This window comes from Fusarium redolens, assembly GCF_020744475.1.
Source record: "Fusarium redolens strain MPI-CAGE-AT-0023 chromosome Unknown BKA55scaffold_2, whole genome shotgun sequence".
Lineage (NCBI taxonomy): Eukaryota > Fungi > Ascomycota > Sordariomycetes > Hypocreales > Nectriaceae > Fusarium > Fusarium redolens.
In genome coordinates this window covers 3,487,627-3,510,209 of record NW_025763665.1, presented here as the reverse complement: position 1 = coordinate 3,510,209, position 22,583 = coordinate 3,487,627, and the positions used below count along the sequence as shown (strand labels likewise).

Sequence of the window (22,583 nt, the reverse complement as noted above, 5' to 3'; positions counted from 1 at the left end):
CATGGGATCCTGGTCTGCTATCCACTTACAAGGCCTCCCTCGCTACAGCGCAGTTTTCCGAGTGAAACGGCGGGCGACGGTGGATTTTTTTTTACAGCTGGAGCACCGTAAGCAGCCCCTCAGGTTTTACCGTCTCGGCCCGATTGTGCTGTTCTTTCAGTGATTATTGCCGTGTTGATTGATCTTGAGCAATTGGATCGTCGTTGAAGAATTGACTGAGCTATGTTATTGGTTCCTTGGGTGATTATCGCGGTGTTGGCTTGTTTGTCCGTGAAACCGAAGAAATTATGCGACAACAGGTAAATAAATCGTGTCTAGAGAATTGTCGCAGTGTCTGGTATCATCTTGAACCCCTCAAAACACACCAAGCCCTACCATCGTCGCTAGATAAATCTATCTACCTAGTGTCCCACGGGGGAGGGGAAGAGTTAATCGGTTCATAACCCGCGCTTTTACGTACAACAAAAGCAAATATTCCGACGATATATCGTGGAGGTTAGACGAGGACGGGTCTCCGGTAAGAGGAGCCGGATCAGCCCCTGAGCTGAAGCTGCAACGTTTCCCTCACGATGTCTTCACGAGCCAAGCGACCAAGCTCCTTTTACGAACAGGCCGTGTCAGAATCCTGGACTACCAAAAATCTTGGCGTGAGACCAACAGAACGGAGTTGTTCCGTTTCTCTTCTAGCGTGAAATGCACAAAATATGGATCAGCGGGCTTCTAGAGCTCGTTCCGTACATAACCGAGCTTTTCCCAGAAGAGCCGTGGCTTTTTGGTGCAGGGGACTGAAGTCTGAGAGAGGCAGAGAGAGGGCCCCTGAACTCCTGAGTTTGTCTTGTCTTTTGAGGCCTGATCCAAGCTTGAACCCTTTCTCTATTCCTCTGCCGTCTGCCGATACAGAGCTTTTGTTGGTTGATCTCACACTACGTACCCAGGCCCAGTTTATTCCTTCGTGCCCGGCCTACCTCACATCCATACCTACAATCTGATTCGAAGCGCACCGACCGATCCAATCTTTCTATCTGCAACGAATTATATACACAATGTCGGGCCTCGACGCACCAGAAGTCAGCGCAGCCTACGACGCCGTCCGCTCAGACAAAGATGAGACAAACTGGCTGCTCATCTCGTACGCCTCAGCCGTGGGAAACAAGCTGACCCTCACAAAGACGGGAACAGGCGGTCTGGCCGAGATGGTCAAGGAGCTGGACGACGGGCAGGTGCAGTACGGCTACGTGCGCGTCGAGTACGCCAACGACAAGGAGAGCACGCGTGTCAAGTTTGCGCTCGTGGTCTGGATCGGAGAGAACACAAAGGTCATGCGGAAAGCCCGCGTCAGCATCGAGAGCGGCGACGTGAAGAAGCAGCTCTCGCATCATAGCATCGCGGTCACCACGGGGGATCGGTCCGAGCTGGATGAGGGGGATATTGTTGTGAGGTTGAGGAAGGTTGGCGGTGCTGATTACAACGGAGGTCGGGGTTGAGATGCGCGACGATAGCTTCATCGTATCTATACTATGGTACATTATCTATCGGTACATACCATGAGATATACACGTTTACGGCTCGTTATCTTGGACGAACCGGTCACGTGGGTGCTGGAGATAGACGGCAGTTCATTCTTTATCACGGAAATGTCGCCGGACTTCTTAGATAGGAATAAGGCGAGGAGTATCCAGGGACGAGGTCAAGTGCATGTTAACGATAGAACCGGTTCCAACTCAAACCCCAAACTTTGTGATAACTAGCCAAGGCTATCAATCCTTCAACCACGTTAGATACCAGGATTGCCGGCGCGCGGGTGCTGATACCCTGACGATCGCATACTGGATATTCACCAGATTAGGTAAAGTTGAAGATTGGGGGAGGGATGCATTCAATCAATCCCGGCATTCGGGGTTTGGTTGATTTGATGGGTGAATTAAGGTGAATGTGCATGATCTGCCTGTTTCACAAGCAACCTTTTCGAATGTCAAAGCTCTCACATGTCTGCCAATATCTGTATCAGTCCTCGGGTGAAACCTACAGCCAACCACTGTACTGTACTGTACAGGCCTAAGACAGGTAGGTAAATGAACTACGGCTGAAAGCTTGGCTCAGTAATTGGCACTTCAAGATTCGACCTATGAAACGCGGTATTTTACTCTGACAGACTAATCTCCTTCCAGTTTGAGCTGTCGACGCCGAAACCTTGTGTCGGCTTGTCCGTCTTGTGCAACCCACTTAAAAGGTGGCTAGTAGCATGACGTAGAGGTTTGGGTTTAAGCCTATCGTATCTTGTTTCCCCGGTCGTTGAATGAATCGCTTTTCCTCTCCAGCCCCGCGGTTGGCCTATGAGAGGTGAAGAGGTGAGTGTTGCTCGGTGGGAGAGTTGGTGATGGCGTTGCAGCCATTGTTTGGTGACTGTCATCTTTACTGGAAATACAGAGTACAGTCATTGTATTAGAGGTGAGAGTAAGCATTGTATTCACTAACAATCAGTCAGTCACTGCAATCAGTCACTCGGCCCCCCCTGGCCTGACCCTTGGCTTCCATCGTGTGGGTTCTCTCACGTCGAAATCCTTTCACCTTTGCCTCTTTCAGACGTTGGCTTGATCCAATCCCTGCCATGGCTATTGATTGCCACCACGCACCCACGCACATGGAGAACCCACTCCCGCCGTAACAGTAGATAACTAATTTAGCGTTTTCCCTCCCTCCCATGCCTTGTCTCGGTCTACTCCAAATCTCTTCAATGGTCACTCTTCCCCAGATTCAATTCCTTTCTTTTTAAATCCCCTCACATTCCCACGGGTCGTATCGCGTGTCACTCTCTTTTTTCCCACCTCTCTCCCTCCTCCTCCCTCTACAACATTGTCGCTGTTGTAGTTGCCTTATCCTCTCCCTCCTGATTATGTCTAAACACGACTCGGCCAGCACAAGTACCGGAGTCATGGACCCCGTTGCAGAGCAGAAGCCTCGTCGAGGCTCAAAGGCCTCGCTCGGAAACACAGAAGGTGCCGATCAGCTCCTCGAGAACCTCGGCTACAAGGCTGAGCTGTCGCGTAACCGCTCTACCTTTCAGGTCGCCTTCATGTCCTTCGTCCTCGCCTCCATCCCTTACGGTCTCGCTACGACCCTGGTTTATCCTCTGATTGGAGGCGGTCCCGTCAACGTCATCTGGGGCTGGCTCGCTGTCTCCCTCATCATTGTTTGTGTTGCTTGTTCTCTCGGTGAAATCACCAGTGTCTATCCTACCGCTGGAGGTAATCAAATTCCTCCCATTGCTCGCGTGCTCGTGGCCCCAATGTGAAAAACATGTAACTGATCGCGTGATAATATAGGTGTTTACTACCAGGCCTTTATGCTTTCTCCTCCCCGATGGCGTCGCATCGCTAGCTGGATCTGTGGCTGGCTCTATATCGTTGGAAACATCACCATCACTCTCGCCGTAAACTTCGGTACCGCCCTCTTCATCGTCGGTTGTGTCAATGTCTTCGAGAAGAGCCCTGGCGTTGGTGTCATGTCTGGAGAGCCTTACCAGGTCTTCCTCGTCTTCCTTGGCCTGACTTTCCTCTGCAATGCTATCTCTGCGCTGGGCAACAAGTGGCTCCCCTGGATTGATGTATGCTTGTCCCCCTTTCCTCGTGTGAATGTAACGGTTACTGATACTCTGTTTAAAAGACTGCCGCTGTCTTCTGGACCTTCGCTGGTGTTATCGCTATTATCGCTACTATTCTTGCTATCGCTAAGAACGGACGTCGTGATGCTAACTGGGTTTTCACACACTTCGAGGTCAACTCTGGCTGGCCCAAGGGATGGTCTTTCTGTGTCGGTCTCCTCCACGCTGCTTATGCTACATCTTCTACTGGAATGATTATCTCGTGAGTTCTCAATCCACCGACTAATCCGGCACCCAGAACAGCTGTACTGACATGGTACAGCATGTGCGAGGAGGTTCAGAACCCTCAGGTCCAGGTCCCCAAGGCTATGGTCGCCACCATCTTCATCAACACCTTCGCCGGTCTTCTCTTCCTCATCCCCCTCATGTTCGTCATGCCCGATATCCAGGACGTCATCCTCTCCGCCCAGCCCGTGCCTCTCATCATCAAGAGCGCTGTTGGCAGCTCCGGCGGTGCCTTCGGTCTTCTCATTCCTCTCATCGTCCTCGCCATCATCTGCGGTATTGGCTGCACAACTGCCACCTCTCGATGCACCTGGGCTTTCGCTCGTGATGGTGCCATTCCCGGTGCCAAGTGGTGGTCCAAGGTCAACACTTCTCTCGACGTTCCCCTGAACGCTATGATGCTTTGCATGGTTGTCGAGATCATCCTCGGTGTCATCTACTTCGGTTCTTCCGCCGCTTTCAACGCTTTCTCTGGTGTCGGTGTCATTTGCTTGACTGCTTCTTACGCCACTCCCATTGCTATCAGTCTCGCTACTGGTCGCAAGCAGGTCAAGACTGGCCAGTTCTACCTCGGAAAGTTTGGTGCTGTCGCCAACTGGATCGCTCTCGGTATGTGCTCTACTCCCCTCTATCGCGATATGTCTTGCTTACTCTTATTAGCCTGGTCTCTGTTGGCCATGCCTCTCTTCTGCATGCCCTCCGCCATCCCCGTTACCCCCGAAAGCGTCAACTACGCCCCCGTTGTGTTCGTCTTTGCGTGCATGGTTTCTGGTATCTGGTACTGGGTCTGGGGTCACAAGAACTATGCTGGCCCTCCTACCCACGAGGACTAAGCTGTTGGAGCAAGCAGGATCTAGATGCTTGACAGTGCAGTGCGCTTCGCTTCGTTCGACATTTCATATCAATATCAGTCAGTATATATGTGCGACAGTTTAATTCGTGCCTATGGTTGCCAGCGCGATGTGCTTGATACCCCCGCCCGGCCTGTACTCAGGGCCTGTGATGCTCTTGGTATTAGCTAGAAGATATCCATAATTCAATATTGTTAAGCTTCAATTGTGATTGACCTTGTTTAATGTTTGACCCCCGTAGATCTCGAGGCTTGAGTCTTGTACAGCTGCACGTGTATGCATGTTGATGAGTTGTCGTGTCGGAGACCTGAAAGCTACATAGATCATGCCTTGGTATTGTCTTGTCTTGTAACTGGCATGGGCAGCTTCTAATGCTTCGTGTGGCTGTGTCTTCATGCCTTGTTATTTAGCCATACTTTTCTTTCGAGTCACGGGCGCTGGTCGACTGTCTCCCAAGATGTCGGCAAGGTGTATCTTCACTCTCAGTCCGTTACTCAAGCTCGCCCATTTCTCGCCAAGCATTCTGTCGCTCCCTATGAACCTCTTGATGTTATCTAAGGATCTTATTGAGTAGTGGTGAGCTTGAAGATGAGGCTATCGTCACACGATTATCGACTTCAAGCATGGGAGATGTGCAGAATCTGGAGTAAAGTAATTTCCTAATTCTCACATAACAACGTTACGGATATGACTGTGAAACTGAAACGTGATTTCAATAGCATCCGAAGTTACAAATACTACGAATGCTCGACTGTGCATGTCAGACTAGGGGTGGGATAGTCCCTACTCAGCATCACGTACATCCTCATATAAGGCCAATGTTCAGTAACAAATCATTGAGCAGGAATATGATTTAATATTTCATAAACAGGTCTCTAACATCTCTGTTACTTATCGAACATTAATGAATGCTCGCGTGGCATTCTGTTTTGTATAGAATCAAGAGGATGAAAGCTTTCCCTCTCTATCACTCGCTCTCGGAACTTGACTTCCTCAAGATATCGTTGAACATCTTCCGAGTACTTTTTGGCCCTGAATCTCCGTTAGTCGTTCTCATAACTATTCTATCTGGCTCTTATTCCCTCCTGGCTCGCGATGACTCGCGAAATGATTCCACGGCGGACTGGCTGATGCTGTTTGCCTTGCCCTTGACCGCTTGTCAGCCAGCTACAATCAATCACAAATGAAATATCATCTCCATTTCCTAGATTGCCTCACTTCTTAGGACTGTTTAGTCTAAGATATTTTCTGTAGTAGAGTCGGTGGCTGTCAAAACTCGAGAGTCTTGTCTGTATATCTGTTCAGGAAGATATCGAACTATGATCGAGCAACTGGTGCAAGAGACAACTTCTCAGACACAAGACGAACTAGAATTCTAGAAATCTCTTCGTATCTTTCTATTTGACCGTACGAAACGTCTTCAAGCATCTCCAGTGTCTCTAATATATAGTTTTAACGATCTAAAATCACGCGTAGCTAGTCCATAACTTCGATAGTCAAATCGTCGATATGGTTTAGCTGTCTCGAATACTGCCCTAAACCAGCTGAATACTGCCATATATGTTTATTATTGCTAGCCTCAAGGGCTTGATTGCAATATAAGTTTTAATAGTCATCATGGAAGCTTTTGGGTAGAAGCTTATATCGTGAAAAAGAAAAGAAAAAAAGAAATCGTGTTCCTGTCATTTGTATTAGCTGCCTAAAGTTTACCCTCGTGGCCAGCAAGTCCTTTCATAGTTCATTATTACAGTTTTAGTAGAGGCTCGAGGTCTATTTCATCGAAACTCTGCTTTGCCGTGGCCACTCAGACTAATATCAACTATCAAACAGTCTCGGGCGTCCAACAGGTCCTCCATGTATCATGAACCTGACACTATTGCTTCTTATGACAGCATAAAACCCGGCCTTTGATCTACTGCCTATATCCTTGCTGTTTCCCGGAGCATTCTTAGGATCCTTGTCCAGTCCGTTCCGGCAGTGGTTGATCGTGACTCACGGTTAGGAGTTCTCCGGAGCTTCTCATCCGTCATATGCCGATCATGTGTCAAAGAACTATGAATGTCTCCGTCTCCGACCCGTCGGAAGTGTACTAACACTATATTCGATCGTACAAATGAGCCCTTTTGCTTGTATTGCCAAGTGCCACTTGAACTGACAACTCCCGGGGTACCGTTGCCGTTCCTTCGAAGACCAATTCTCTCATGTGACAGGACAACGTTACTACGTTCTAGAATTAGTCAGTCAGCAATATTTCGTTACACAGTAGTCATTCACGAGCCTCTTGATCATCGCCTAGCCACTATCGTGCACTCTCGAGATATGTACAGCGGCGTGGCAAGATCATGTTACTTCCCCAGCAATGATATCACCTTGAGCGGAGTTGAGTCGGTCTCCCTCACCTCTCGGTAGTAGTCCGTAGGTTGCGTCGCTCCTCACAGAAAAAGAACAGGTGATATCCTTTGAAATCAGCGTCAGCTCTCCCCTCCAGCAAATCACCATATTATTCCAAAAGCCGTGGAACTCAACCGGTCAAAAATCCAAACGTCGAAGGGGTTGTTGCCGTGCGTATGCTGTGCCACCCAAAGTTATATACGTTCCTGACGCTCCTTTTCGAAAGAGCTGATGAAGTGTTCTTATGCAGATTGGGTTACCTGAGACAGACAAGCCGTTTCTAGCCCTCGTGTTGGTGCAACCCACGCCATGCTTATAGATATTGGAACGCTACACCGGGTTCGATATGGATGCTTCCAATTGTCGGCCGAATCAGGGAAGGATACGGCAGCGTCTTCGTACTGTAGGGGTAGCAGCGAGCCGATACTACCGAAATCTGGGGAACATAAACGAACTACAGCTGAACACCATCATATCAAAATCAGGGTTTTGGACACTGATGCACATTCCGACCGTCAGGTAGACTAAGCAGACCCTTATCTGTACGTAGAGATAACACAAGAAACACGAGAAATGGCATTCTCCACGGAAAGTTTCATCAGCCGCCACCAAAACTCTCATCCAGTCGAGCCTCAGCATCGCTCACGGTTAGCTATCAAAGTGGCACAACAATCGCCATTGAACTGATGCTCGCAGCGGCCTCTGTGAGGAGTCAGAATGGCCCGGGCCGTTGTCAGTGGGTGTGATGAGGCAGATTCTAGAACTTGATGAGATAATACAGTTTCAATGCCTATTAACGCCTCATTTCTTGACCGAGCGTCAGTCCGACTGTGCATCGGACGCTCAGATGGGGAAGTTACGGAGTCTGGGGCATCCGGGGAACGAGACTTGTCATCTGCTCTGGCACATGACACGAGCTGTCGTTACAGTACAGAAGTCGTTTATGTATGTGAGATCTCAGTATTCAATATTGCTACTGGTGGTTACCCTATTGTCTACAACTTCGTGACAGTACTACCCTACAGCAGCACGTAAAGTTCAAAGGGATAGATAAGCTCCGCAGCTGAGGGCAACACCTCCGAGGAGGGTGACCCTTTACGAAAGAGCAAGTCAGCACGACCGGTCATTTGACATGCGGTAGATGCACGATATTGCAAGACAATGCGGGACACGCTTGTCTCGGGGGTCCTCCCTGTATGTGTACAGAAGCGCAGTGTACGGTAGTGTGTACTGTAGGCCACTGTACCTACAGTAAGAAAATGCAATGCGGGCGACTCACGAGAACGCAGAACAGAGATGCATGGCTGAGGCGGTGAAGAGGTTACAGTAGCAGTGACAGTTTAACAAGTGAGGCGGTCATTTACTTTGGAATAGCGTAGACTGCTGTGTTATTGGTGTGGCGGAGAAGCGAGCTCAGATTCGTGTGGTGGCTTTTGGCACGATGTGATGCTGTATGCCACCACTTCAAACTTTGGACCTTGAACTCCGCGTCCACGCGTTGGATATTGAGGGGAAGATGGCGGGGTGCGAGGCCTTTCCAACAGGACTAAGTGGAATCATCACATCTCTACTCCATATTGTGCCGTGCGTGAAATATTCAACATTTACGAATAGCAACAATTACGTAGCAGTCCTTGAGCGAAAAGGGATAAGGATGAGGGATATTGCTACTGACCGGGAGTCCACTTCTTGTGTATTAAGCCGTTTTGAACCTCGCAAGATTGAAAAGGGAGATGAGAGAGCTCTCTCATAGCGGAGACATGTATGTCATGGCGGTTAGTTATTGATTCTGACTCCTATTTTCCCATACCATTGATGTGATAGTAAAGCTGCGGCTCATTCACAGGGGGCGGAAAGTGGATTCTACTCTATGTCTCCATCGTATCGTAGCGAGATAAATGGAACGTCGAGAGGCTCTTTGTACGATCCTCCGGCACCAACCAGGGCCTCCCTTGCTTTTGCTAGCCTAGTCCAGCCTCTAGGATCAGTCAGCCTTTCCACTCGTCGTTGCTTCTCGTCAATTGTTAAAACAAATGCTTGGCATTGAAATTGCTTGGAAGCAAAGACCGTGCACACCCAGTCGAGCAGGTCCACTTGATCCGACTATTTGCACGATTTGCATACTAGACCTCGATGGTGGTGATCACAGCATCTGTGTAGAATACGTCATAAAGCAGTCACTTTTCAAAACGACAATAGAGTCTGAGTTTTCTTACCCCGTGGGAGACGGGGGCCAGTAGTGAAAGGTCTGGGGAAGCCAGAAAGAATGAGGCGAGGCCAACATATTCTGTTGAGTTGGTGCCGGGGAATACCAGGAATAAACTCCAAAGTCGGGAACCAAGTCCCTGTGCCTGGACAAGAAGAGACGCAAACTACCCATAACCGAACAAGTTTTGCTGATCAGAGGGCCGAGCCTCAAGTGGTGGGCAACCATCTCGATACTTGGTGGCTGCCTTGGAGGTTTGAAGCTGTTCGAATTCAGTAAACGTATCCATCGGGGGGCGTTCAAAAGTGCCCATATTGGACGGCGCCTCTATGAATACTGTGGATTCTAATGTGACATGCCCCATTATGAAGGAGCTTCGACGACTCGTGCGAAATACAAGCCTACGCCGTCATGAAAGGCTCTTGAAACCCGGCACCTACTTAGCATCGATACAAGACACTGCAGAGAGCGATTCACCGGCCTTATCTGACCGACTGCACAAGGGGACGCGACAAGGGTCGATCAGCGGGGATATTAAACCAGTTGAAAGCAGTCTCGAGACACCAACAGGGCTGTGGTATTTTTGCAAACTCGTGGTGTTGGTGTTGAGGTCCCAGTTTCTGCTTGTCATGCCCCTGCCTGGTTGGCAGCCAGACAGCCAGGATCTTATTCAAGGTGGTGTGGAGGAGGGGGGCCGTTGCTTAGCGAGCCATGATAACGGGCGAGGGGGGGTTGCAGGGAGGGGAGCGGAGAGGGGGAGCATCTGTGCTCTGTTCAGCGCGGTTCAGTTATAGCTCTTGATGTAGGAAGCTCTCTATGGAAGTGTTTAATTCTGACAGAGTTCGAATAGTGACCAATTGAGTAGTTACCGACTTCTAAATTAGTAATATTATGCTTGATAAAGACCCTGGATTAGTCTTGGCAGCTGAGTTGTTTTGTAGAGGTCTAGAATGAACTTGAACTACCTACGCCTATGAATAGCTTCCCCGCACCATGAGTCGATGTTATGCTTTGGTCTTGAGTATCGGAAGCTGTCATACTCAGATCATGTCGCATCACTATGAAATACCAAGCAACTAAATGTACTAGGGGGAGCAAACTTTCCCATATCATCATATCAGGTTCCGAAACGTCCGATAAATCACGTCCTGGAAATGCCATCACGTGGATATCGGGTTCTTGATGTCGGCCGAGAGAAATGGCACATCATGTGTAAAGTAACATGACCTTGTCTCTTGTTCTTCCAAATGTGGTTACAGTGGAAAGTCATCGATAGTGCGAAGCAGAAACATGCCATGGCTTGTTCTTGTAAAGAGGGGGTTCGCGCGGGGTTGGAGAAACGATGCTCGTTTTGTCGACGCGCAGAGGAGCTCCAAGAATATGATAGTGCACTCCGTAGAGTAGGGTGACATGCAGATATGGTTTTGGTCCAAGAATGAACCATCACCAATATTGAATTGGTGAAACGAAAAACACGGCAGGTATCTCTTCTTACTACCTAGCATCTCTCTCAATGGTAAGCTGGGCTCATCGGCATCACCCCACTCCGATAGGTAGCGCCTCCGGGGCGCAAGATCCGGTAAAGCTTAAGGCACTCGTAGCGTTTAACTAAGCCGCTCCTCCAATTGATGGCTCGACGGTACTTGAGTCACTAATTATACGGTGACAGTGAACTGCTGTGCAACTCCGCAAGTCGTACCGATAAGACGAGACAAACGGCGTCTGGGGATATGCGCTTGATGATGAAGATTTACTTGCTGTACGAGTTGCAGATCACAGAGACACGAAAACGTTCCCCGCATTCGTGTTGGACCAATTCCATGTCGTGAAAATCTCCCCAGATGCTCGGCAGATAGCAACGCAGCAAATGATAAGAGCCAAGATATGCGTTATGACTCTCAGAAACGAGGTGACTTGCAGGAAGAGCATACGCAATACCACGCAATTAGCATGCCTCGCAGCGCCATCATCGTTAGACCTGCCTCTCATCTCCCTTCTCCTCGAACGAGTGAAATGTCGCTGATGCATTTACATCTCATCCTTCTGATTGCGGATGTGGCTGCGTATATGGCGTATCTTTTTGGCGGCCGTCATTCTCCATGGTAACGTCGGTGAGCAGAAGAGAAAGTAAACTCAATTTGGACACTCTTCCTTACAAACACGGGGTTCTCTCTACGTAGGCATAATGTATGAAGGGTCCTTTTGTTCGTTCTCTGCCTTGTTTTTATCGCCACATAAAGGGTCTCCCCTTATTCCCAGCCGTGAGGGTGAGGGCGTACACAAGAAAACTGCAACGAAGATCACTGTAATGTACGGGGATGGTTTTGGTTATATCCACTCACACATTGTGGCATTATCATGGCGGGACGCGGACGATCAGGGTAGCAGACATCTTTTTCGAGGCTGGACCCCTTTGAAGATCCCATCAAAATGTTGAAGAAGAGGCCAAGATGACCCACGGGGCTTGGCTATCATGCAAAACACCAAAACGACGGCCTCGGCATGGCATGATGAGGCGAGACGGAAGAGGAGTTTACTTGGTATATCCTCAATCAGATCATTGATGTTGTGCTTTCCTGGCCGTGGGTCTTGTTAACACCATAAACACAGACCAAGAGAAACCCTTGACCCACCTAACCGCCGGTGGATGGAGGATGTTCTGATACCAAGGGCTGAAGACAGTTGCATATTCAGTTTAGTTCTTGTAAACGAGACAATTAATCACGGATATCTGCTTCCTCGGACAGAGGCGGGCGTCTAGATTCTTTTGCTGGGTGTAACACAACACGGGTGGCGAAGTGTCTGTGTGCAGTGGTGAAGATTTTATGATACTGAGACGGTAATTGATCTTCGATTAATGCAAAGACCCTTGACGTTGAGATCAAAAGGTAATTGTTGGCTGGATTGTCGGCGCCTCTGGAAAGCCATTATGGCCAGAGGCGCCAGACCAAAAGGTTACTGGAGTGTCTTGCTATCATGCCATTAATGACATTCACTGCAAATCATCGCCTTGAAGACCGTGCGCGCGTCTAGTGCGGGTCACAGAATACGATGCGATTGATACTAATGAGGTTCGAGCTTCAGAGCTCGTTGGGGTCCAAAAAGGCGAGACCATGGACCAGCAGACTGAAATAAATTGGTCAAAAGGTATGAGAATTTATCATGTACGTGGTCTAGTGTTTCTGTCACTGTGGTAGAGGTTCTTTCACCCTGGCCTCATCAACTCCAACTCCAAACTGCATTCAATCTCGGTCTGCGGCTTTGGACCCACCAGAAACTCAAGTTGAATGTCGCCCTGGTCAGTGCTCATCCCTGCCCTCATTCCCTGTCAAAACTCATGGATCCCCTCTTGCATGCTTAGCGAAACTCCCTGCGAACCGCTGCTGGCTACCAATCAAGCCACAGAGATCCTCGCCGTTTCGCTCACACACATCGAGATGCGTGTGTGCTGACACCCACCCCTGCACCTTGTGTGTGGCGTGCGAAGGGTGAATTGGACGCCAGGAGATGCTCATTGCATTCGCGGGGCAGGGCCAATTGATTGTGCTGATAAGCTGTGTTTGGCTATCTATCTGCTTTATCGGTGTGATAGTCATGAAGGTGTTGGAGGTTGTGTCAATGTCATTACAGAGGTTGGATTACATCAGGTGAGAAGAGCGACATCGGAGCTTATGTTACGTGATGAATAGAGGCTCTGGCGTGAGTTACACAAGATATTGGGATAGCTTTCTAGTCTCATTGTCGTCGCGATCATCCTTGATAATCTAGTTGCGCATCTGTCGCTCTCCCGCGCATTATCATACGACAAGGGTAAAGAAGATCAGTCATATCACAATAGAAAGGAAAAGCGAATTGAACAAACATGGCTTATTGCATATTCGGCATCTTTCCAAAATAGACGCTCTGGGAAACGTAGCCCCGTCTGAAGGATCATCATCACATCTCGTAAAATAGAAACGGTCGTCCTGCAGTCTTGTAAACCGTACGTTACGGGCGATGCGCTGAGTGCGACATTGCCGTAAAGTTGGTGTGCATCGAGAATGGATCCCCGGTGAAGGAGAAACATGAAGATTGAGGCAAATAGTTGGGACGCGACAGGACGGAAATGGAAGAAGCTATTTATTTGTTGGTGGTAGTATGTGACTAATGGGTGGCGATGAAAACTCTTGGTGTTTTTGCGTTTTTATTGCCTGACTTTACCATACCGGTATTCTTGTTGGGGGTTGCAGAGCATATTTCGGTGGCGATGCGACTGTCAGCTTTCGTTTGTCTTGACTGTAACAGTAACCGCCTTGAGTTCAAATGGTGGGCATCGCATCATTGCAGGGGAGTTTATGGTTGGTTGGGGATCAGGGTCCTTCGTATGTAGAGTGACTGATGGGGATAGCATCGATGAGTGGTTGCACACACTCGAACATATTCACATGTGAAAATGAGGGTACTAGAGCAAGCCATGGTGAGATCGCTAACGTTCGCGCACCCAACAACCTCCCAAAACTGTTAAGATGAACCACAAAACACCATGGTTTTAGCTCCTGGGGCGTTCTCATTGTTGGGTCTAGCATCCTCTCGATATGGCCCTAGCGCTGTCACTCATAGCGCCTCACCCTACAGTCATTCCATTAATAGTCAGAATAAGACAAGCCCCTTTGGGGAATTAGACGGTTTGCTTAGTTGCCGTTAGATTCGGCTGTATTTGAGGCATTTGAGGATATTTTATATAAAATAAAATAAAAGATGTGAGTGGAATTTCCCCACCCAACCGGTCTGTTAGTATGGGCGGGACGTTGACTCTGATGTGAAATTGAAGCTGATAACGGGGAGCAATTGGAGGCTTTTGGATACAACCCTGGAGGTGTAAAAATTTTTCTGGACCAATACAGAAATAGCATCCAGAGGAGAGGCTGAGAAGTGTGAGTGGGCGATCTGGTCTGTGCATGGCCCGTTATCTCTTTGGTCTCGGACGCAATCTTGAAGCTAAACTCCTTCGGTGCAGGTCTTATCCATGTCCTCGCTTCGCCCTTGGAGCCTCGATCTGGGCTTGCTCTGACTCTTTTTTAATCTCGCTCGTTCAGTTTTTCGTAACGGTAGGATAAACAAGCTCAACACTACTGTTGGTAGTACGTGGGGGATCTGTGACATTTTCATATTTGCATCCCGCCCAAAGCGCCAGACAAATATGTTTTACAGAAGCCCGTGGAGAAATAATAGGAGAAAACTCGTGTAGCCAATACCAGTGCGAGGCTGTCTTCCGCCTCTGTCTGTTCTGTCAAATCATGACAGGAAGCTTTGACATGCTAGTCCTATTGACTAAGCCGTACAGTAGTCTCATCTGGGGATGGTGTAATCTGCATTGCAGTACGGAAGTAAAAAGACGGCCGCCATCGTCTGGAAACTATTGAGCGGGAAAGAAGCGGTCTTGACTCTTTGACCACGAGTCTGCTTCTTGTTCATGACAACCTGAATCATGCGATCAGTTGTCTGGGTCAAGAGACACGACCGTGTTCAGACCTTCATCTTGGAGAGTGCCAGAGGAGGGGCTCTAGCTTTTAATGGCTGAGACCCACATACGCGAACGAACAATCTGGAGGCTCCCCAAGTGGGTCAGCCACGAGCGTTGGGATTTGCTTTTGCTTTGTCTTGAGATTTTCCACCCTTTGAACTTCACAAGTTCATTTGGGGAAGGGAATCAATCCGTGGATGACAGGCATCGTGAGACGTTTGGACCTGGGGTTTGTCCGTCGCCCACTGAAATAACAGCGGGTATGGGCACGGATGATACTGTATCACAGCATGGTTATTGACATGGATCAATGGCATGGCAATGGAGCTTCAGGTCCTGCTTTGTAGATCTTAGTAATTGGCCCAGGACCAGTGTTGCAGTTGCACCGGAAAAGTCTGGGGGAGGCTCCCGGCTGAGACTTTAGTTGGTATCTCAAGATTTTGTGTTATTGGTTGGGAACAATTTCAAGACATAGAAAAGAAAGAAAAAGAAAAAAGAGTGTGTGGTGAGACACTGAAAAGAATGAGCGCGTGGTTTCTGTGACGACATACGTCATTGACGACAAACATGTCACGAGTTGCCATGCACTGCGTTTGTTGACCTGCCGGACGTTGTGTCCCCCCTATCGTAAGCGAATTAATTGGATTCTTTTTTTCGTTCAATGCACGGAATTTCCAATGGTACTGCACCCGGGTTCGAATCAATGCCCTCGCTAACGTGCTATAGGAGGGCTCTGAACGCCGGAGCTCTTCTAGACGTGCCCCGTGCTCTGGTTCAACAAGGGGCTCTGCCTTGGAAATATTCAGTGGAAAGTGACACAAGGAGGCTCAGACTCAAGGCTGCGGTGCAAGCCATGGGCTCGTATGGCACATATCTTGAATCTTGTAATGTCGGTGAAGCTTTTCTTTATGAAGGATTGACCATGTGGTATTGAAAGCATCGAGATTGACGATTTTCTGTTAAACCCATCTACCGAGAGCTAACGTCCTGCAATGGTAGTTCAGAGTCGTGCCCTGATTCAGTGCCCTCAACGGCGCGTCCGGATGACACGGAGCGGACGATACGGAGGAGCGAGTCGCTGGACATGGGGGCAGGGAATAGATCTTGAGGCACGCACGCACGCAATTAGGGAAAGGCGTGAGAAGCTGAAGCTCTAGGCTCACTGTGTGTCACCGACGGGGGACTCCACCTCTCAGTTGATGAGGTGAGGATGATTTGATAGCTTTAACACTTTTTAGTCCACGTTATTTCTGGTCCAATCCATCAAACAAGCTGTTTCTGTTCCCCACGTCTCTTCGCTTCGCTTGCTTCATTTCTCTTACTCCAGACCGTGCTTTACATATCTAGCTTTTTTGACAATTCGTCATCGTGGAGTAGTTGCTGATATCACCTCACCAGTCTTTTATTGACGAAGCAGTCAGCTTGGAAGTTTAAACTGGGATGCACACTCCCCCGAACTTCAGAGACATTCTTTTCTCCACCTCTTCCCAAGAATGCACAGTTCCCTTGGCATGCGCCACAGAGTCTTCTCATTCGATGATCTGATCAACCTTGGAACAACTTTGGGAGAGAGTGGTCTGTTTCTGTTTCTGCTTGACTTTTTGGGTTCACCATGTTCTGAATCCTCACCACGACGACCTGTTTATTGTCTCTGTGAATTTGTATAGACTTGACTTTCCCCGTTTCCTTTTTTCCTTTTTCTTTTCTTTCTGTTTTCAGCTACTCAAGATTGTAAATCATTGGTGCCAAAAAGCCATTCATTCATTCAGTTACCGAAAAAGCCATTCATTCATTTTTCTTGACTTCGTTTTTCTTACTATCATTACTGCTGTTTTCTATGTTCAGCCATTCATAACACCACTCGCTACTCCATAAACAATACACTAAAACCTTCTGGCGCATCCTCAAACCGAAGCAGACCAAACCGAACCAAGAGTGCCCCCCATCTGCTCTGCGCTGCTCTAACGTTAACTTGATACCCATGCCCCGGTAGCGGTAGCATTGGATCTCCGCTCGACTGTCGCCATCCTAGCAGTTTCGTTTTTTTATCTGTCGATTTGCGTTTTGATACGATACCTATCTGCGCTACCGGAACTGCCTTGCTCAGATCATATCCACTCTCTTTCAATCAGGTTCAGTCAAATCATTTCTCACCAGAAACCTCATATCATATCATCTCATTTTCTTAAACAATTGTCATATGCTTTCATCGGCTTCACGTTTCAATTGCCGATATTTCCCATCCCACGCTCAAGTTTCGCCTCTTTCTTCTCTTTTGTCCCGTCCCGCCGCCATCTGACGTTTTCCTGCAAAGCATCCTTACACATCCGGTAATCATCAGCATCCGGTAACATCATTCATCTACAAACGTACATAAATAAGACAAAAAACACACACAGATTATCAAATCGTCAATCCTTTTCTTTTTCTTTATTAGTCTTCTCTTTTATTATTTTCTTATTTTTATTGCCGTCAAGCCCAGTTGTAAATCTTTAGCAAATCGGCAGACGCCAATCTCCGCCATCCCAACTCAAAAAACACGACGAATCTACACAAATCCACAACACCAAGTCTTGATCTGGTTTGGTTGGGGGTCCTTTTTTCGCCGCCGCCTCTGATAATCTTGGGGATTACTTCAATTCACGCATTTTGAGGGAATATCAAAAGCCTCGTCCTCTTGAATTGAATTGTAGTTTCATTTCATCAAACCATCCTTCTCTCTCTCTCCACTACTCCATACTCGAACTCGAGTTCTATCCACATCGATCCCACCCCCCAGAGAAAGCACAGCACAAAATTGTGGTCGTCCCCGACTTGAACTCCACCGTATGGAGAGAGTTTATCTATTGGATACTGCACAAAATCAATAATACAACGTCAATCATACAATACAATACAATACAACAGAAGGCACAAGAAGAGTACGGATAAGATTACTGTAACAGAACAGATATCTCGTAAGTGCACAACAGACAGACAGAACATGATGCCACCCCCTCTCTCTATCATAAACCCTACCCTCCACTCCCTAACCCATCCCCCATCCCAACCAAAAACTCGTTAGCCCACCCCTGGCCTGCAACTCAAATCCTGCCCACTGCTTATCCCTGCCCATTAACACCCACCACCATCCCAAAGAAAACCAGAGCAAAAAAAGAGCACCACCACCAGACGGCCCATGCCTACGCGGCTCTCAACCTTGTAGCTCGCTAGCCTCTAGTCCCATGCCGCTCAGGCCGGGCCCCGGTGCTAGGTGCTGCCCTCACACCTCTGGACAAGGCCAAGGCAGCGTAGAAAAGAGTTTTGTATCTTGGTTTTTAATTGGGACCTGGGTGGGCTTGGCTTGGCCTTGGGGTGTTCAGTTCAACTCGCCTGCAGAGCAAGACTCAAAACCACCTGCTCCCCGCAGCACTCGTATCCTCGATTCCTTTCAGCATCTCCACCAGCTCTGATTGCTGTCGACGAGTTTATGACCACCGACTGACTGACTTTACTTCAATAGACTCCTTCTCAAGTCTTTAGTATCAGCAGCCTCTTTTCATTGTATTTTGTTTTACTGTTTTGTCATTGATTGATTCATTGCTTTTGTTGTTGTCGGTTTCTTGTTTCATGTCGCCATCGTCCTCCTCATCGCCATCATCATCATCATCTCGACGAGCCTCCTAATCCGACGACTCTTCTCGCTCACGTTCAACGGACCATCTGCTGTATCACTTCACTGTGATACCCTCAATCAGCCACCGTCAATTGCCGAACTGTACCCTTCGTGGAAATCTATTTGCTCTGTTGCTGGAATATTGCCAGAGCATTTGTTTTTCTCGAGTCGTATCGTTTGCCTGCTTATTTTTTGTTGGGGTGCGCATTGATCAATTTCATCGTGTAAGTAGTGCACTGCACCTTATCACCCACTGAAGAAGCCACCATCACTGCACTCACTGTACTCCCCTGTGGATGCACCTGAACCTCAGCACAGCACAGTCCTATTGTTTCGCTCGTCCTCTTATTGTCATCCATCGCAACAATCGTCAAACAATTAAAAGCTATCATCATTCTTCATTTTTTCATCAATAGCCTGTGAAATCATTATTACTACCAATTGTCTCCCCTTGGCCTCTTTTCTTTTCCCCCATTTCTTCGTCTAATTATGCATCGCCACAAAAATTCCCTGTTTCTTAACCATGCTAATCAGTGCCTTCCCCGTTATTAGACCTGATCTCGATCACCTTCTGCTCCTGCCTTGATCTTCATCGCATACGCTAAGAGAAAGAGAAAAGAAAAAAAAAACCACTTCTCGCTGTAGCGCATTCCGCGCAACTACCCTTGAATCTCCATCACGAGAAGAGAGCTTCTCATCTCGAAAACCTCATTTATTTACCTGGGTTACTTCTTTTACTCTATCCTCCACGTGGTGAAGCGAAGTTCTTGGCAAACGGCTTCCACGGAATAACCTCCTCCTCTCCTCCCCCTTCTTCTCCCTCTAATCACCACACAACCCACCTTGGGAATGCCTTACACGCCGCCCTCACATCGATCTCCCGCTTCGTCAGCCTCCGCATCGCCCGTAGCGAGTCGGCGGTCGTCGCTACAATCGAGTCCAAGACCTAGTCTACCGCGATCTGCTTCATATCTTACAAAGCATCGACGAACACCTTCAGCTTCTGCCCTCAGCGATGGATCGACGGGGACGCTGACACCGCAGGGAACATCGGAGGATCTTAAGAGCATGGGCACAGCTGTTCCTTCAAGCGTGAGACAGTCACCACCTCCTGTTACAGACGAACGCACAATGCCCATGGGTGCTATCATCTCGCCACCCGATTCTGCTTCCTCCGGTAGCGACGACGAGGAGCAAGAACCACAAATTCGAGGTCGAAAGCTTGACAAGGCACTGCGGGATGCTGTCAGCCAGATCCCCATGCAACGTTCATCATCTCCCCCACGGTCACAACTGCAGCATCAAGACAGCACAGAAAACCTACAGCTCCGCCGTAAGGATGGTGTACATCTCAGCTTCAGCACAAGTGCACTAGGTGAACTCGCAAAGGGCCGTAAGATTGGACACGTTCGATCTGCCACTGAGCCAAACGCTGGCCTCTCCAAGTCAAACGACAACTCGATATCTGTATCAGAGGAGGAGTCTGACGAGGACCTGCTTAAGAAGCCTCAAATGGTGCGAAAGAAGTCTGGTGAGCTAGTCCGACCTGCCCTCCGTCCTTCTTCTCGACGACGCCCCTCAAGCATGCCCGGTACCCCCATCTTCTCCAAGGCTGTTCACTTTGATTCACACCTCGAGCACGTCCGACACTTCTTGCAAGTGGACCGACCTCTGGCTGTGAGTGCTGGATCTTCACCAATCGACAGCTACGAGAGTGATACCGAGTATCCCTTCCCTGGCAATGGCAAGCAGACTGCCCGTACTCCTCCATTTGAGTGGGAGATCCTCACCACAAACTTCCCTCACGACTCAGCCACACGTAAGTCGTTGCCCGTTCGACTAGAAAAGGTTTGGCTCTCGGCCGACCAAAAGACTCTTTTGGGTTCTGTGGCTGTCGCCAACATTGCCTTCCACAAGGCCGTTACCTGCCGTTTCACTCTGGATTACTGGAAGACCACCTCGGAGGTTGCCGCTGACTACAGCCACGAAATCCGCCCTCGGGAAACACCGCTGGGTCATGATCGCTTTACCTTTTCTATCAAGCTTGCTGACACGGCCAACCTCGAGTCGAAGACTCTCTTCCTCTGCATCCGCTATACCGTCAACGGACAGGAGTACTGGGACAACAACAGCAGCTCTAACTTCCAGGTCGACTTCCGAAAGAAGCATCTGCCTATGAACGGGAAGAACAACTTCCAGGGCGCTTCTTCCCGACCTGCTAATGGCCTTCCCCGGAGTAGCCGACGCACCAGCAGCGCCAATGTCCCCCGACCCAAGTCGATGCCTGCTGGCTTCGGTGACTTTGGTGATGATGCTAAGCTCAACTTTGACCAGCCTATCCACGAGTATCTCGGCGAGTCTGAGAACAGCACTGGCGGTCTCCGCCTCAAGTCCAAGTCGGCTGGCAACCTTGCTAGCGATAACCTCTCCAAGGATTTCGGCTCGCCTAGCGGGCTTGCCTTCTCCAACCGGTACGACTTCGGTGCTTCCTTGAGTGCTGCTGTCCAGGCCGCGAAGGACAAGGAGGCCTCTCAGGATAAGGATGGGCTTTACATGAAGGCCAACGTCCGGACTCCCAAGCCCACCCTCACTGTCCCTGAGCCTGCCAGCAACGCTAAGAGCCAGTCTACCACCGGAGCTACCTCTCCGAACTCGACAATCTCCAGCTCTTCATATGAAGAGTTGGTCAACAAGTACTGCTTTGTACGTGCCCCCGAAGTTCGCCCTGCTTCACCCATCGCTTCTGGTGCCCGTCGCCCATCCCTTATCCACCAGAATCTCAGCATCAGTCTCCAAGGCCTACGGGATGGCACGGCGACACAGAAGCAAAATGAAAGAGTCGGTTACTAACAATTGTTCGTGTTGCAGTTTGGATCAAAACAGTCGAGCCCTAACATGAAGGACGGTACACTCAGCGGTGCCCGCTTCGACGGTGCTGCCGGCGGAAACAACCATCGCCGCAGCTACACTACCTCGCTTGGAAGCCCGAACGGAAATGCCCATCACGCCGGATCTGCAGCTCACCATACCCTTCAGTTGCACGGCGCCTTGAGCCCTCCATCGGGTGCTTCAACACCAAAGGATGCGTTCCGTGCCAACAGTACTTCGCCTACACCGAGACCTTCAGCCACGGCTAGGTCGGCTTCACCCGCCTTCGTGTCGTTCGATGGTACACCATCCAACGATCTGTCGTACCATGTCCAGCAACAAATGATGGATCGGTTTCCCTGGTCTGATGGACATGCTGCTACGGCGATCCGAGGATAGAATCGCATCGGCGACCGTGGAATGAGGTTGGACTGTTAACATATCCACCAGCAACACAACATCAAGAGCAACCGAAGATTGCATTGCTATCTTGATATCTAATAACTCTTCAACACTTATGGGATAAGGCAACATTATGTTTGTCGCCCAACATCACTACTCTACCCCGGCTGTTTGATCCGAAACAGCACAACCCTTTGACTCAATCACTGGGAATGCTTCTACGGCTGACGGCCACAATTGTTTGGCGTTTACGGTATTGGACTTGTGCGAGCCTGGCATGGCGAGCCGGGCATCCGCATTGGAGTTTGGGAGCCATGTTTACCTGCGAGTCCTGATTTTCTCGTTTGCTCTCGCGGAATATCACCCGCTTCTGTTTTATTCTTGTTGTTTTTAATCGGAACTTCCTGGTCATCATCACCGTTCAACCCAACGCTTGCTTCTCGCCGTTGAACGGACAGAGACGTGCTTTAATGTGGGTTTTGCGTGTGAAGGAAAGGACCCGTTGTGTTTTATCTTTACGTCTGCGGATAGTTGAGCGAAGCCTGGTTTTACGCGTGTCACGAATGTCTCCGAGGCGTATGCCTAAACGATGACTTGATTGAATGCGAAGACTGTATAATGGCGAATGGACAGGACAATTGGGAATGGATTGAAAAAAAGTTTGCCTTCCGATGAATGGAATGGAACGCATGCGATGCAGGATGGATTGTGCTTGGAAGGGAGGAAAGGAGTTGGGCCAGAACAGATATACATTATACTATACACAAAGCAAAGCTGCCAGAATGCGATGCAGATACAGCTCAAGAGAATCATTTGCACCT

The 22,583-nt window shown here is 49.0% G+C and overlaps 3 protein-coding genes across 3 annotated transcripts; all 3 read left to right on the top strand.

Annotated features, from left to right (window-relative positions):
* Positions 1-1,043: 1,043 nt before the first annotated feature.
* Positions 1,044-1,484, top strand: BKA55DRAFT_501591 (uncharacterized protein; the record flags this gene model as incomplete). Its single annotated transcript, XM_046186848.1, has 1 exon — positions 1,044-1,484. The coding sequence occupies one exon, from the start codon at positions 1,044-1,046 to the stop codon at positions 1,482-1,484; it is 441 nt and encodes a 146-aa protein (XP_046055559.1).
* Positions 1,485-2,893: 1,409 nt separating this feature from the next.
* On the top strand, positions 2,894-4,719 carry BKA55DRAFT_499156 (amino acid/polyamine transporter I; the record flags this gene model as incomplete). The annotated part of the gene is made up of 5 exons (XM_046186632.1): positions 2,894-3,245; positions 3,324-3,604; positions 3,664-3,863; positions 3,924-4,495; positions 4,547-4,719. 5 exons carry the CDS (start codon positions 2,894-2,896, stop codon positions 4,717-4,719), a joined length of 1,578 nt encoding a protein of 525 aa, XP_046055558.1.
* Positions 4,720-19,341: 14,622 nt separating this feature from the next.
* BKA55DRAFT_590071 (putative phosphatase regulatory subunit-domain-containing protein) lies at positions 19,342-21,759 on the top strand (the record flags this gene model as incomplete). Its single annotated transcript, XM_046195037.1, has 2 exons — positions 19,342-21,330; positions 21,361-21,759. The coding sequence occupies 2 exons, from the start codon at positions 19,342-19,344 to the stop codon at positions 21,757-21,759; spliced, it is 2,388 nt and encodes a 795-aa protein (XP_046055557.1).
* Between the last annotated feature and the right edge of the window lie 824 nt (positions 21,760-22,583).